Source organism: Phascolarctos cinereus, unplaced genomic scaffold (assembly GCF_003287225.1).
Source record: "Phascolarctos cinereus isolate Bilbo 61053 unplaced genomic scaffold, phaCin_HiC Scaffold_4;HRSCAF=312, whole genome shotgun sequence".
NCBI lineage: Eukaryota > Metazoa > Chordata > Mammalia > Diprotodontia > Phascolarctidae > Phascolarctos > Phascolarctos cinereus.
This window is the reverse complement of record NW_027555847.1, coordinates 729128190-729141820: the sequence shown is the minus strand read 5'-3', so window position 1 is coordinate 729141820 and position 13631 is coordinate 729128190. Positions and strand designations below refer to the sequence as shown.

The following is a 13631-nucleotide window of genomic DNA, read 5'->3' as shown; positions in this document are numbered from 1 at the left end:
ATGGTGGGGGCGGGAGGGGTTGGGCCCAGAAAAGAGCGCAAGACATGCGCGCACACGTGGCGCCGGCCTGCAGACTACATTTCCCAGAAGGGTGTGCGAAGGAGTCTCTTTTCCCCAGCAGGGCGGGGTTCCGGCGCGGAATCACGTGTGCATCACTTCCCTTCCCTTCCCTCTGGAGCCGCCTCCTGTGCCGAGGCCTGTGCCAGACGTGAGTGGGGAGGCTGGAGCCTGGCAGGGGCCGGGAGGGGCCCCGACCCTGATTTGGGATCCTAGAGAGAGGAAGAAGGGCCAGGATGAGGCGTGGTGTGGGCGGGGACTGAACGTCAGAGGGGGTACGCCCATTGGTTAGGGCCGGGGTGGGACGTGGCCACGGATCCAATCAGCGGCACAGCTTAGGCCATGCCCTCATCCTCTGCTTAAGGGCGGTACGCCCCGCCAGGCCGCCCCACCCCCTCGTTGACCCCCGCCCCTCGTGCCCGTGGCCCCGCCCCCTCGGTGGGTCTGGCCATCACATGCTGGGGCTGCTTCCAGTGCCCCTCCCGCCCCCCAAGACAAGCCGCCTCCCCAAGCCCCGCCCCAGTCCCCGCCTCCTTTTTGAGCTGGGGGGGGGGCCAGACCTGGTATTTTTCTGGAGCAGGGAATCCCAGTGAGGGAGTTCCCTCCTCCGAGGCAGATGGCCCCGCTCCGAGCTCCCCCCACTCCAGCCTCCAAGCTGCTCGGGGCCCCTGGGCTCCGCCAGCCTGGGTCCGAGGCAGGGCTTGAACCCGCGGTTTCCTAGACAGCCTCTCCCGGTGTGTGGAGGTCCCCGCTCTGCCTGGGCTGCCAGGCCCTCCCAGTGTGTTTGTTGATTGACAGATTGAGAGTAGGCTGGTCTTTTGTGTCTCCCAGGCCTGCTGCAGAATGAAGGAATGAAGGAAGGAAGCAAGGAATGCGCAGCCTGCAGTCTCCGTCAGGCCCAAGCTGCCCACCCTGGCCCTCTCCTGGCAGCCTGGAGGAAGACAAGGAGGAGGAAGGAATGGTCCCCGGGCCACTCCAGGTGAGAAGCCCCCCTGGGGCCTCAGAGGAGGAGGCTGAGGCTGGGAGCATTTGAACTCAGGTCCCCCGGGGGGATGCCCCCTCTCTTCTCCAGCCCAGGCTCAGTACTGAGCTGGCTGTGCAGGGAGGTATGCCAAGAAGCCCCCGAGGCCAGAGCTGCTGGTCCAGGGCTGGCTCCATCAGACAGAAGTGCCAGGAGCTGCTCCTGGCATGGGTGGGTCGGCATGGGTGGGTCAGCACTGGTGCGTTAGGGTGGGGATCCCCACCTGCACGCTGACATTTCCCTTCTTGCCTCAGCCTTGGCTCTGTGCCCTCTCCCATCCTTGGGGTTCCTGGCCCTGGCACTCGGGGGCCCTTGAACCCCAAGAGAAGCGAGACCCAAGGAGGCGGCCATTGGGAGGATCCAGTTCGGGCGCTGAGCACCAAGTGCCACGTTTGTGGCTGATTTGGGAACCTTCCAATGGTCTTGGCCTGGGGCAGGGAGCTCTGGACTGCTGCCTGGCTCCACTGATGAGCTCTGAGCACCGAGAATTGCCAGTAGGGGGTTCCTTAGAGATTTTCCCTGCCTAGATTCCCCTCATACCCTTCTCCTTCCCAGAGAGCCGTCCCTCAAAGAATGTTTGCAAGGAGGGAGAATCTGGAATGTTATATTCTTAGCAAGCATGAGGGTGGGCAGCTGGAGGCTGTGGGATGGAGAGACACCTTCGCACCCAGGGCTCGAGGGAGAAGGCTGAGCCAAAGGACAGAAGGTGACTTGATGCAGGTGATTTCAGTGCAGTGAAGTGGGAAAGCTTTGGGCTGCCGAGACACCATGCCCTGCCAGAGGAAAGCTCTGGCCAAGGCTGCATGTGCCTCTTACGTGGCTGCAGAGGGTCTTCTTGTGCTGGTCTATGAGGGTTTTATGTTGAATTTTTCAATGGAGAAGGGGCAATGGGAGCTAAACATCATTAATACTCATTAAAGCAGTTTTAAAAGAAAGAACAACAATTTTTGGATGAACACAATCAGTTCAGTGAGGAAAAGAAAGGAGGCCTTCAACTGGGAAAAAGATTTGTATCAAACCTCTCTGGTAGGGACGTCGTCTGGGACATTTATATGTTAACACAAATGTCAAAGCCCAGAGAGTGAGAGAGCTTTGACAGATGTCTCCAAAGACAGAAATGGTTTATGGGAATAATAGTGGCAAACCCTTAGCAGTCCCGTGAAAGACTGAACCACTTCCCTCCTGGAAGAGAAGAGAAGCAAACCCAGACACTCTCAAGTTTCACTTTGTGGGCCAATTAGAAAAGGTGGGAATGGCCCGTGCTGGAAGGGCTGTGGAAAGACGGATCCCTGAAGGCACTAGGGAGCCACAGAACGTTGTTATGCAGGGAAGGGACGTGATTCTGGAGACTGAATGGAAGATGGACTGGAGCGGGGAGAGACTGAAGCAGGCAGAGCTTCCCCACCCCCACAGCATCCGCTGCCATAGCCCATGTGTGAGAGGATGAGGGTCCGTGCCAGGGTGGGGGCAGGGCCAGAGGAGAGAAGGGGGCATGTCGGAGAGGGGTTGGGAGGATAGCAACACCTTGGCAACAGCTTGCATGTGGGGGGTGTGAGTATGAGGAGACAGGGATGAGCCTGGGGGCCTGGGAAGAGGAGGGTGTCCTCAGTGGTGATAGGCAGTTTGGAGGAGGGGAGAGTTTGGGGAAAATAGTGATGATGACAATGATGGTGATAGCAGCTAAAATTTCCATGGCGCTCCCCACCTGCTGGGTGCTGTGCCAAGCTCATAACAGCCCTGGGGGAGGAGTGCTGGTACCCCCATCTTACAGATGAGGAAACTGAAGCAAACAGGGGGAATCACTTTGCCCAAGGTCACACAGATAGTAAATGGACTCAACTTCCCGACTCCAGCATGGTGCTGTTCCCACTGCACCATCAGCTGCCTCCCAGAGGAGGAGGGCATGGATTCCAGATGTCCAGGGGACATCTACCCCAGGCTGTCCAGTGGGCAGTTAGAGACGTGGGCTGGAGGTGAGGACGGAGCTTAGGGCTGGACAGATGGACCTGAGAATCTTCAGTGTAGGATCGAGAGCTGGTGAGAGGGAAGGGACAGGGCTTTAGGGGACGCTGAGAGTTAGCGGGCGTGACCTGAGTGAAGATCGCGCAGAGATGAGAAGGGGCCATTCGGTTGGTTACCCAGTGAATATTGAGCCTCGTGTATTAGAACCCCGTGACCCACCCCCACTGCGTCTTCCCCCCTCCCTCCTCAGGGCAGGGCCCTGGGTGAGTACTTGGATCTGCTGTTTCAGGGCTCCATGACCTTCCAGGATGTGGCTGTGGACTTCACCCCAGAGGGAGTGGCGGCAACTCGCCCCTTCTCAGAAGGAGCTGTACCGGGAGGTGATGCTGGAGAACTACAGGAACCTGGTGTGCCTGGGTGAGGACCCCAGGATCTGCCCCAGGGAGAATCCTCTTCCTTCCTTGTTAAATGCTGGTGACTGGAGCTCCCCTACAGAAGGGCTTGGCCTGTACTCCTGGAGCCTGACAGCCGATCCCCTTGCCTGTGAGATTGTCTCTTCTTCCCCTGCAGTCCCAGGACTGACTCCCAGAGCCTCGGGGAGCCCACCCCCACAGGCTGTTGGCTCAACATGGGCCTCCTCTGGGATGGGTTCTCCCAGTGCCCCTAGAACCATAAGAGAGACCTTTGCACCCCTCAGGCTCTCCCTTCCAGCAGGGTCAGAACTGAATTCTGAGCTAGATCTCTGTCCTCTCTATCCCATTTCCAATGAGCAGGACTGGCCCTGTCTACACAAGGTGTGATTGAGCATCTGGAGAGAGGGGACATGCCTTGGATGCTGGAGAGAGACGTCCCAGGAACCCATGGCCCAGGTGAGGAGGCGGGCCAGGCCAGACTGGGCCAGGAGAGGCACCATCCCAACAAGGGGTGGGCAACTCTCAGCCTGTGGGGCAGGGCCGGATCCCCACCCTTCTAGGGCCTCCCATCCTCCTTGGAGACCTGCTGAGGGGTGAGTTGTCCCTCCATCTCCTGGATGTCTCTTTATCTTACACATTTGTGTTGATTCAGTATAGGGTTTGAACTCAGATTCCTGCAGACTCAGTAACGGCAGCCCACCCCAATCTGTTTTTCCTCTTCGTTCTGGATACAGTTGCTTTCACTATACAAAATGGTGATTTTCCTCAGCTAGCTTCAAGAACTGAGCCTCATGGTCCAGATGCAGCCTGACCAGCACAGACGAGAGCCAGATTCTCACCTCCCTCTTCTGTGCTCAGCCTCTCCTGATGTTTGCAGCCCAAGACTGGCAGTCAGTCCACTGGAACCCCCAGATCTCTTTCAGACCAGCCATGGGCTAACAACACCCCTCCCTCTCCCACATGGCACTTGTGAAGTCAACATTTAGACCCATATCAGAATTGACATTTGTCCATATTACGTTTCACAGCGCCCGGCGCCCAACTCACCCCAATGCTCCAGCATGTCAAGAGCTTTCTGGATCCTGGCTGTGTTGTCCAGTGGGTAGGTTAGCTCTTCTTCTTCTTCTTCTTCTTCTTCTTCTTCTTCTTCTCTTCTTCTTCTTCTTCTTCTTTTTTGGCTAAGCAGTGGGCTTAAGTGACTTGCCCAGGGTCACACAGCTAGGAGCGTTATGTGTCTGAGGCCGGATTTGAACTCAGGTCCTCCTGAATCCAGGGCTGGTGCTCTATCCACTGTGTCACCTAGCTGCCCCTTAGCTCTTCTTCCCAATTCTGTGTCGTCTGCAGACTTGATGAGCCAGCCGCCCAAGCCTCTATCCAAGCCATTAATTAAAATGTTATGTAGCGCAGGGCCCTATTTCCTGGGGCCCTCCCCTGGAGACCTCCTGCCCCACATGGATTAAAACCATGACTGGCTGCTCTTCTGGGGGTCTGGCCAACTAGCCGGCTCTGAGTTCAAGTCATTGCCCTGCTGTCCAGGAGAGACTTGTCTGAGAACTTTGCCAAAATCTGGATGAACCCTGTGAACAGCACTGCACTCGTTGGCCAGTTAATTAGGTCAGTCTGGTCTGAGCTGTTCTGGACGAGGCCAGACTGGGTCTCAGGAATGCCTTCTTCCTTTTCCATATGTCCAGTTCCTATCTCTTTAAAAATATGTTCTGGAGTTTCATGAGGACCCAGAGTTAATCCTGTTGGCCTAGGCTTTCCAGATTCTGTTCTTTTTCCTTTGCTGACCATTGGACCACAGGGACCCCTGTTAGGCTGCAGGGCCACTCCCATTCTTCGTCGGAGACCCTCCAGGTGTCAGCCCTGGGCCAGGGTACCATTGCTCTCTGTCTCTTTCTTCATCCTGGGCATCTCTTCCTGGCCGGCCAGCCATTGTTGTTCCGTCATCTCCACGGCAAAGGTTCTTCTCCTGGGCCGGGAAAACAGAACAAAAAAGCATGGAGGAGCCCCGCCTTCCTCTGCTGCCAGTTTTCACCACCCTGACCCCTCTCGCAGTAGAGCTGTCCTCATCCCGCCTCGTCCTTGGCTCCCCTCGATGGCTTCAGCTCACCTCCTGCTCTGGCACGGTCGCTCTCTTCTGTCTTCTGAGGGACGTTTGGGAGTCCTCTACACTTGCATTGGTCACCCCAAACAGCTCCCGATCTTTCTCATCAGGATTGTTTCCCTTCTGGAAATAGTCATGACATCTAATGTTTATGTGGCACTTTGGGGTTCGCCAAGAACTTCTTGTCTCACTTGGTTACTCTACACAATGTATTCCAGGGGCTCCCTCTCACCTGAAGGATCAAATAGAAAAATCCTCTGGCAGTCGATGCTCTTTATAACCTGCTACTGCGCGCCATCATTCCTCAAGTTTCCCAGGTGCTCATCCTCAGTGTAACTCCTTATTCTCACTCAGCTCAGACATCCAGATGTCCCATACATTGGTAGGAATCCTTTGGGGAAGTTTTAGATGCCCTGTGGCAAAGGGACCCAGAGAGAATGTCTCTCTGAACCTCTGGTGGGATTGCCTTGTGTACATAAGGGACCCCTGGAAACGTTGTGTCTGAACCTCTAGTGGGGTGGCCTTTTGTGTTGAAGGGAATCGCTGAGGAATTTTAACCCCTGACAACTTTATTCCTCACTGGAGGGTGATGGAGTGGCTTCCTGTAATCTGTGAGAGTTTTATAAAATGATATCTGTTTTTATGCAAGTACTATGTTTTTGAAGGTAAGGAAGAACATGAATCCCAGATGTTTGTTAATTGTGCTATATAGCTTTTTTCTAGTGACCCTTTAGTATGAGTCAAGTCAGGAAGCGTGTACTGAGTGCCTGCTCTGTGCCAGGCACCTGTCACGTCTACGGAATGGACGAGGTGTTGGAAAAGGACGGTGCTTGGAGCGCCCCACGTCACCAGAGAATTTGCCAGGATTTGGGACGAGGACCTGCAGATGTTTAACTGGGAGTCGGGGGAGGAGAGCCTCTCAGGATGGGAGTTTCTGTTTTGGCTTCATTAAGGTCGTCCCAGATGAGTGACTCAATGAATGCAGAATGTAATTGGCGATGAGTAAACACTGAATTTGAGAGGAAGGAAGTGCTTTAATCATTGAGAGGATGGTGGATGATCCCCACAGAGAACAGCGTGTTGAAAGAATCGGGTGCAGCCAGACTGGTGGTGGTAGAGCTCCAGCCAAGCCCCCAAAGAGGGAAGTTCCATGGGGGGAGAGTTTCTCCCTCTCCTCCTCTCCCCTCGACCTTCCCTCCACAGCCATGTGAATTCAGGGGATCTTAAGGTCCCCTTAGACAACCTGCTGCCTGCCAGGGTCAGAAGCAGAGTCACCAGAGGGGTGGTAGTGGCTGGTGCGAGAGTGAACATCTGCAAACAGATGTGGAAGATTGTCACTAGAGGTCGGTGGCAGCTTCCAGGATCTGACCCCTCGTGATGGACCCTCCAAAGTCACCCAGCAAAGCTTGGGAAAAGGAGACAAGGACTGCAGTAGGCAGGAACTGTGAGGGCCCCCCTTGTGACAAGGCAGCCAGGAGGCGCCCTCGTGCATAAGGCACCAGGCCTGGAGTCACAAAGACCCGAGTTTAAATCTGACCTCACATGCTAGCCAGCTGTGTGACCCTGGGCAAGTCAGCTCTGTTTGTCTCAGTTATCTGTGAAGTGAAGATAATGGCACCCATCTCCCAAGGTTCTTACGGCTCCAATGAGATCATATTTGTAAAGCTCTACCGAAATTCTAGTGATGATGCTGATGTTACTTTGGGTCTGAGCCTGCTGTCCTCAGCTACCTCTTATGTGTAAAAGTAAAGTGGGTCTCTGGTTTGTGGGGAACATCTGATCCCAACTATTTCACTCTACCCATTTAATAAGTGGCCTTTGCTGAAAAGCTAATGGAGCCTGCTAGCTACTTATCAGTGGGAAACACACTTTGGGAAGGCTTGTGAAAGACAGCACTCAATACAGATCCTGACACCTCAGGGTAACCCCCAGTATCTCGAGGGGTATAGTAGTCAGCTGCTGTTGTACCAGTGTGAGCAGGAGTTGGAATGGCTCTGGAGGGTGTGTCATACTGTGACTGAAAGCAGGAAGTAAGAATCAGTGGTCAAAGAATCTTGGACATTTAGAGGAAGTAACTGGGAAAAATTCTGATATTTATATATTGAAATTCATTAACTTAAAATTACTAAACAAATTTTAGTTGTTTATATTGTTGTTCAACATGAGTTTCTCGTGGTTATTTAATTTTTAAAGAAAGTGGACTGGCCTTAGAGCCAACAGGCTTTTCTGATTATGGCAAAAGGAATAAGGAGGAAATATTTACATTTTTTTCTCTTCCTTTCAGTTTCAGAAATAAGGCCTCAAACCAGGGTGTCAGCTCCAGAGCTGAACCTTTCTGGGGCAGTATCCAATCAGAGATTACCAAAGGATAGTCCTCCTGTCCCCAAATCTGGAAAAGTCTGGGAAGGTGATCCTAGGGTAGAAAGAGAGAAGAGCGGTAAGCCGAAAAATCTCCATAAATGTGATAAACATAGGAAGAGCTTTAGACTGAATACAAACAGAAAAAACAGCCATCAGGTCTGCTCAAAGAAGGTCATCTACAAGTATCTCGAACAGGGAAAATGCTCTGATTATAATTCAAACCTCATTCAGCATCAGAGACTTAGTGCTGCAGTAAAGTCTTATAAATGTGATGAATGTGGAAAAGCCTTCCGGGGAAGCACAGGGCTTGCTGGACACCAGAGAATTCACAGAGGAGAGAAACCTTATGAGTGCATTGAATGTGGGAAGGCCTTCCGATGGAGCACCCAACTTACTGTCCACCAGAGAATTCACACTGGAGAAAAGCCATATGAATGTAATGAATGTGGAAAGGCCTTCTGTCGAAGTTCACAGCTTGCTGAACATCGTCGAATTCATACTGGAGAAAAACCTTATGGATGTAATGAATGTGGGAAGGCCTTCCGCCGAAGCACACAGCGCACTGTACATCAGAGAATTCATACTGGAAAGAAGCCTTACGAATGTAGTGGATGTGGGAAGTCCTTTCACCAGAGAAAGGGACTTACTCAGCATGAGATAATTCATACTCAAGATAAAGCTCACAAATGTAATGAATGTGGGAAGGGTTTTCGAAGGGGCTCACAGCTTTCTGAACATCAGAAAGTTCATACTGGAGAGAAACCTTATGGGTGTGATGAGTGTGGGAAAGCCTTTAGTCGGAGCACACAACTTGCTATACATCAGAGAATTCATACTGGAGAGAAACCTTATGAATGTAATGAATGTGGGAAGACCTTCTGCTGGAGCACACAGCTCACTGTACATCAGAGAATTCATACTAGAGAGAAACTTTTTGAATGTGATGAATGTGGGAAGACTTTCCACCAGAGTGCATTGCTTACTCGACATCAGATCATTCATACTGAAGAGAAATCTTATGAATGTTCTGCATGTGGGAAGTGCTTCCGCCGAAACATAGAACTTTCCCGACATCAGTCAGTTCATACTGGGGAAAAACCTTATGAATGCAATGAATGTGGGAAGGCTTTCCGTCTGAGCACAGGGCTACATCTACACCAGAGAATTCATACTGGAGAAAAACCTTATGAATGTAGTGAATGTGGGAAGGCCTTCCGCCGGAACACAGAACTTACTCGTCATCAGAGAGTTCATACTGGAGAGAAACGTTATGAATGCAGTGAATGTGGCAAGGCCTTCAGCCGAAGCACAGGACTTACTGAACATCTGACGATTCACACAGGAGAGAAACCTTATCAATGTAAGGAATGTGGGAGGGCCTTCCGTCTGAGCAAGCACCTCACTCAGCATTACAGAACTCACAATGGAGAGAAGGCTTATGAAGGGACAATCTAATAAATATAATCAGAGGGCATTCGGCTACAGTACACTTTCCTGGAAATTAGAGAATTCATGACACCCTGTGACTTGTTTGGGAATGGCTGACCATACTGGTATGTGCAGTGGAGAACTGTTGTGCACTGAGAAATGATGCGTGTGAGGAATTCAGAGAAACTTGAGAAGACTGGTATGAACTGATTTCAGAGTGACGTAGGCAGAACCAGAAGACTGGTACACACTGTGAATACCACGATGCAAATGGAACTACTGCAAGGAAGTTGAAATTCAAGTAACTGTAGTGACTGAGCTCGGTCCCAAAGAACAGATAATAAAACATGCCTTCCTTCTCTCGGCAGAACGGCGAAGGGCTACAGGCCAGAGTGCTGCGTGTGCTGTTTGATTCGATCACTGCACCTGTCGCTTTTTATAAAAGAGAGTTCAGTTCTGGGGTATATCTAGATATGACTGCTGGAAAAGCACATTCTACCATATTTCTTTCCAAAAATAAATCAGAAACTTAAAACATAAGGGGAATCACTATTAAGTTTCCCACAGTGGAAGTTCCAGCTCTCAAATCCCCAGCTTCCTTCCTCCAACTCTCACACTTATAGCTGATGATTTAAACTCTTAATTTACTAAGAGTGGCAACGATAAGTATTTTCTTTTTCAACTCCACTCATCAACTTAGAATTCTTACCTTGTATCTCTTCAGTCTTTTTCCTGTGACCCTAACTTTACCTCCTTCTGCTCGTTCCAAGGCCTTTCTCTTGCAAGCATCCTTTCCCTCTCCAGAAGCTAAAATCTGTCCCTTTCTGGATCTTTTCCAACTGCCTGCTCAGTTCCCCTCGATTAATAAACTCACATACACATAGGCACACAAAGCAACCTCACAAACCATATCAAACTTTCAAAAGAACCACCAACATGCAATAAAAGCAGGATACTTCATAGATGCTTGGGTGTCTGCTTGAAATTTTACTGTGGAATTGGGGCTGGAGCCTGGAGAGAATATAGGGAGATTGAAATGGGTAATTTAGGAAAAGTCTGGGCTAGATGGGATCTCAGTAAGACCATCACCCTTCCTCATGGTTGGAAGACTTTGTCAGTGATCCCCTTCTTCCTCTTTCCCTAGCTTCCTGCCTGAACCCGAGTTTCAGGCTGCCCCATTCTATGGTCCCAGTGCCTTCCCTCCAAGGCCCTCACCATGTAGAAGTGGTAGGGTCCCCATAAGCTGGGGGACCTTGTCAGAGAAGTAGATGCTTAGCCACTATTTGAGTTATCAATGGGGAGAAAAAGTTTCCTCAGAACATCTTCATTTCAGTTCTGTTGAAAATGTGCCATGCAACAAATAGAGGGAATCAAACACACTTCTGAGAGTTAGTTCCCTCCTCTTTGGATAAGTAGTCAAAAGATAGAAGCAGGTAAGTACAGATTAGCAATAACCCACCTGGAAAATTGTTCACTCTTCTTAAAATTAGAGAAATACAGATTAAGACAATGGGTGTCCCATTTCCTCAGATAGCTTGCCCCCACTCTCATCTTTATCCACTTTTATCTGTTGACTTCTTTCTCACTCTGCACAGATGCAGCCACATGTCACGTAGCTTTCACTTGTCCTCTCTACACCCACAGGCTCCAGACCTGGAGGTCTGCTCCCCTTAGCCAAACTTAAAGGAAAAGCCGTTCACACTTGGTGCCTCAGTGTCCTCATCTCCCATTTACCTTAAGCGGCCTCATGAGCCCATCACTTAACTGAACCTGTTCTCAAGGTTGCCAAGGGTTTACCCATTGTTATAATGCAATGGCCTCATTACAGAGGGCCTCATCCTTTCCTTTCTGCAGCTTTTGACATCTCTTCTTCCTGGACACTTCTCTATCTTGTGTCACTATACTTGCCTGACTTTCCTTCTACCTGCCTTCTCCTTTGCTCTATCATCTTTGTCCCATCTCCTGACTGTGTGTTCTTGAAGACTCCTGTCCTGGACCCTCTTCTCTATACCCTCTCTCAGTTTTTGTCACTGCCCATGTCTATGCCTAGCCCAATTCTCTTTCCAGTCACTCACGTATAGGCATCTCAAAAAAAACCAACCTTCATTCTCTTTCCCTTTAAGCCCTCCACTCCACATTTCCCTTTACAGTCATCCTTCTGGTTACCCAAGTTCTCAGAACCCTTGAGGTGTATTCATGGCCCCATCTTTCTCCCCCAGTCCTCTGCTCCCAGAGCCACTTAGTGGTCAAGGGTGCCTATTCTGCCTCCACCACCCCTCTTGCCTCCCCTTCTCAGCTACATCAGGTGCTCACCAGCTCCTGCTCATAGCACTGCTGCTGTTTTCTGCTTGGCCCCTGCTTCCAGACACCCTTCCAATCCATGTAGCTGCTATGACAACCTTCTAAAGCTGCAGTGTGACTATGTGCCTTCCCTCTTCAGGAGCTCCCTGCTGCCTCTAGGATAACATACAAATTCCTCAGCCTCGCATCTAAAGCGTGTCTGTCTGTCTCCTGCCTGGTTTTCCGGATTGATTTTACTTTAATCCTCTTCACTTACTGGGTTGTTTCAGCCCACTGGCCTATTGTTGCCTGAACTCCCACCTCTGTGCCTTTGACCAGACTGTCCCCCATGCCTGGGGTGCAGTCCCTGCTAACCTCTGCCTCTAAAAATACCTGTGCTCCTTAGAGGCCAAGCGTAGGTGTCATCTTCTATGCAAAGCTTCCTCGAGGTCACCTGTCACCAGGACTCGCCTCAAATTACTCGGCACTTATCATCTGTGCACGTGTTGTACCTGTTGAGTGGAGTGTAAGCTGTTGGAGGGCAGGGACCGTTTTCCATTTGGTCTTTGTGTCCTCGATGCTTCATACATTGGCACATGGTAGGTGCTTGATATTTGTCGAATTGAATTGAAAACTGTTCGTGTCCTTTGGCCCAGTGATCTGCGTTCTAAGACCTGACAACTCTGAAACTGTTATTGTTTGTGAATAAAAATATTTCTGATGAGAGTTCTGGGTAATATAAGCCACAAGATGGTGGACTAGACTTTTTTTTTTTTGGTGAGGCAATTGGGGTTAAGTGACTTGCCTGGGGTCACACAGCTAGTGAGTGTCAAGTGTCTGAGACCAGATTAGACATTTTTTCTGATTTCTGTGACCTCTCACATCCCCCCCCCTCAACAAATCATGTACAAAAGATACAGCAACTTCAGCTGTTTCCATGGTCCAGGAAACCAAGAACCTAAAATAATGTAAAGACAAAAGCCCAGGAACTCACTGGCCCTGAGCCCACTCAGGACCCCTCCCCAGCCTTTCACACTAATGGCAGCAAGGCTGCAGTAGCAGACCCAAAGACATGAGGCAGGCTTACATTAAAACTCACCCCTGCACCCTGGTCTTCTCTTCCTCTTTCTAGTGCCATAGAGACCCTGGCTTTAGGCTGTGGAAGTTTTCTCAGACCTTCACGGCTGGCTTGACAACAGCTCTTCAGGATCAAAAGCCTGTGAGGATGCCACAACCCAGAGACACCAATGCTGCAAGGCTCTGAACCAACAGTGCCTGTGCCAGCAGGCTCAGAATAAGTACATTGGTAGGGCTGTGAAATGGCATAGCCATATTGGAAACACTTTGGAACCATGCAAAATGACTAACACATCTATCTCTTTGAACTAGAAACTGTTACTGGACTCGTGCTCCAAGGAAATGAGTGAAAAGAAAAAAGTCCTCATGTACTCCAAATTATAGCAGTATTTTGTGATAACTAATATCTGGAAACAAATTAGACATCCAGCAATTGGGGAATGACCAAACAAATTGGGGCATGTGAATATCATGTAATGATACTACTGTAAGAAATTATGCATGTGGTAAATACAGAGAAGAATGGGGAAATCTATATGAGCCGAAGCAGAGTGAAGTCAGAAAATAAAAGAAAACAATATACACAGCAACTACAATAATGTAATTGGGAAGAATGACACATCAAACAATCCAAAGTAAATGTAACAAAGTCATAAAGATCAAGTCAGACTCCAATGAAGAGATGTGCAAAGAAACCCCAATCCACCCTGTGGTGGAGGTAGGAGGTCCACAGATATTACACATTGTACATGTTTTTGAACTTTCTCAATGTGTTAATCATTTATGCTGATTTTTTTATCCTAAGAGAAAAAACACTATTTGTCATATGGGATGGCTCTTGGGGAAGGAGAGTGGGAGCCGAAAGGGTACATGGGATAGGATAGTGATGTAAGAAACAAAAAACATCAATAACGTTATTTTAAAT

The 13631-nt window shown here is 50.0% G+C and overlaps 1 protein-coding gene across 1 annotated transcript; it reads left to right on the top strand.

Moving 5' to 3' along the window:
• LOC110201754 (uncharacterized) lies at nt 1-10315 on the top strand. Its single transcript, XM_078151862.1, is given in 7 exon segments — nt 1-208; nt 889-1036; nt 1333-1468; nt 3291-3374; nt 3376-3457; nt 3814-3909; nt 7845-10315. Coding segments are annotated over 7 exon segments (2286 nt in total). The 3' UTR covers nt 9377-10315.
• Nucleotides 10316-13631: the final 3316 nt, after the last annotated feature.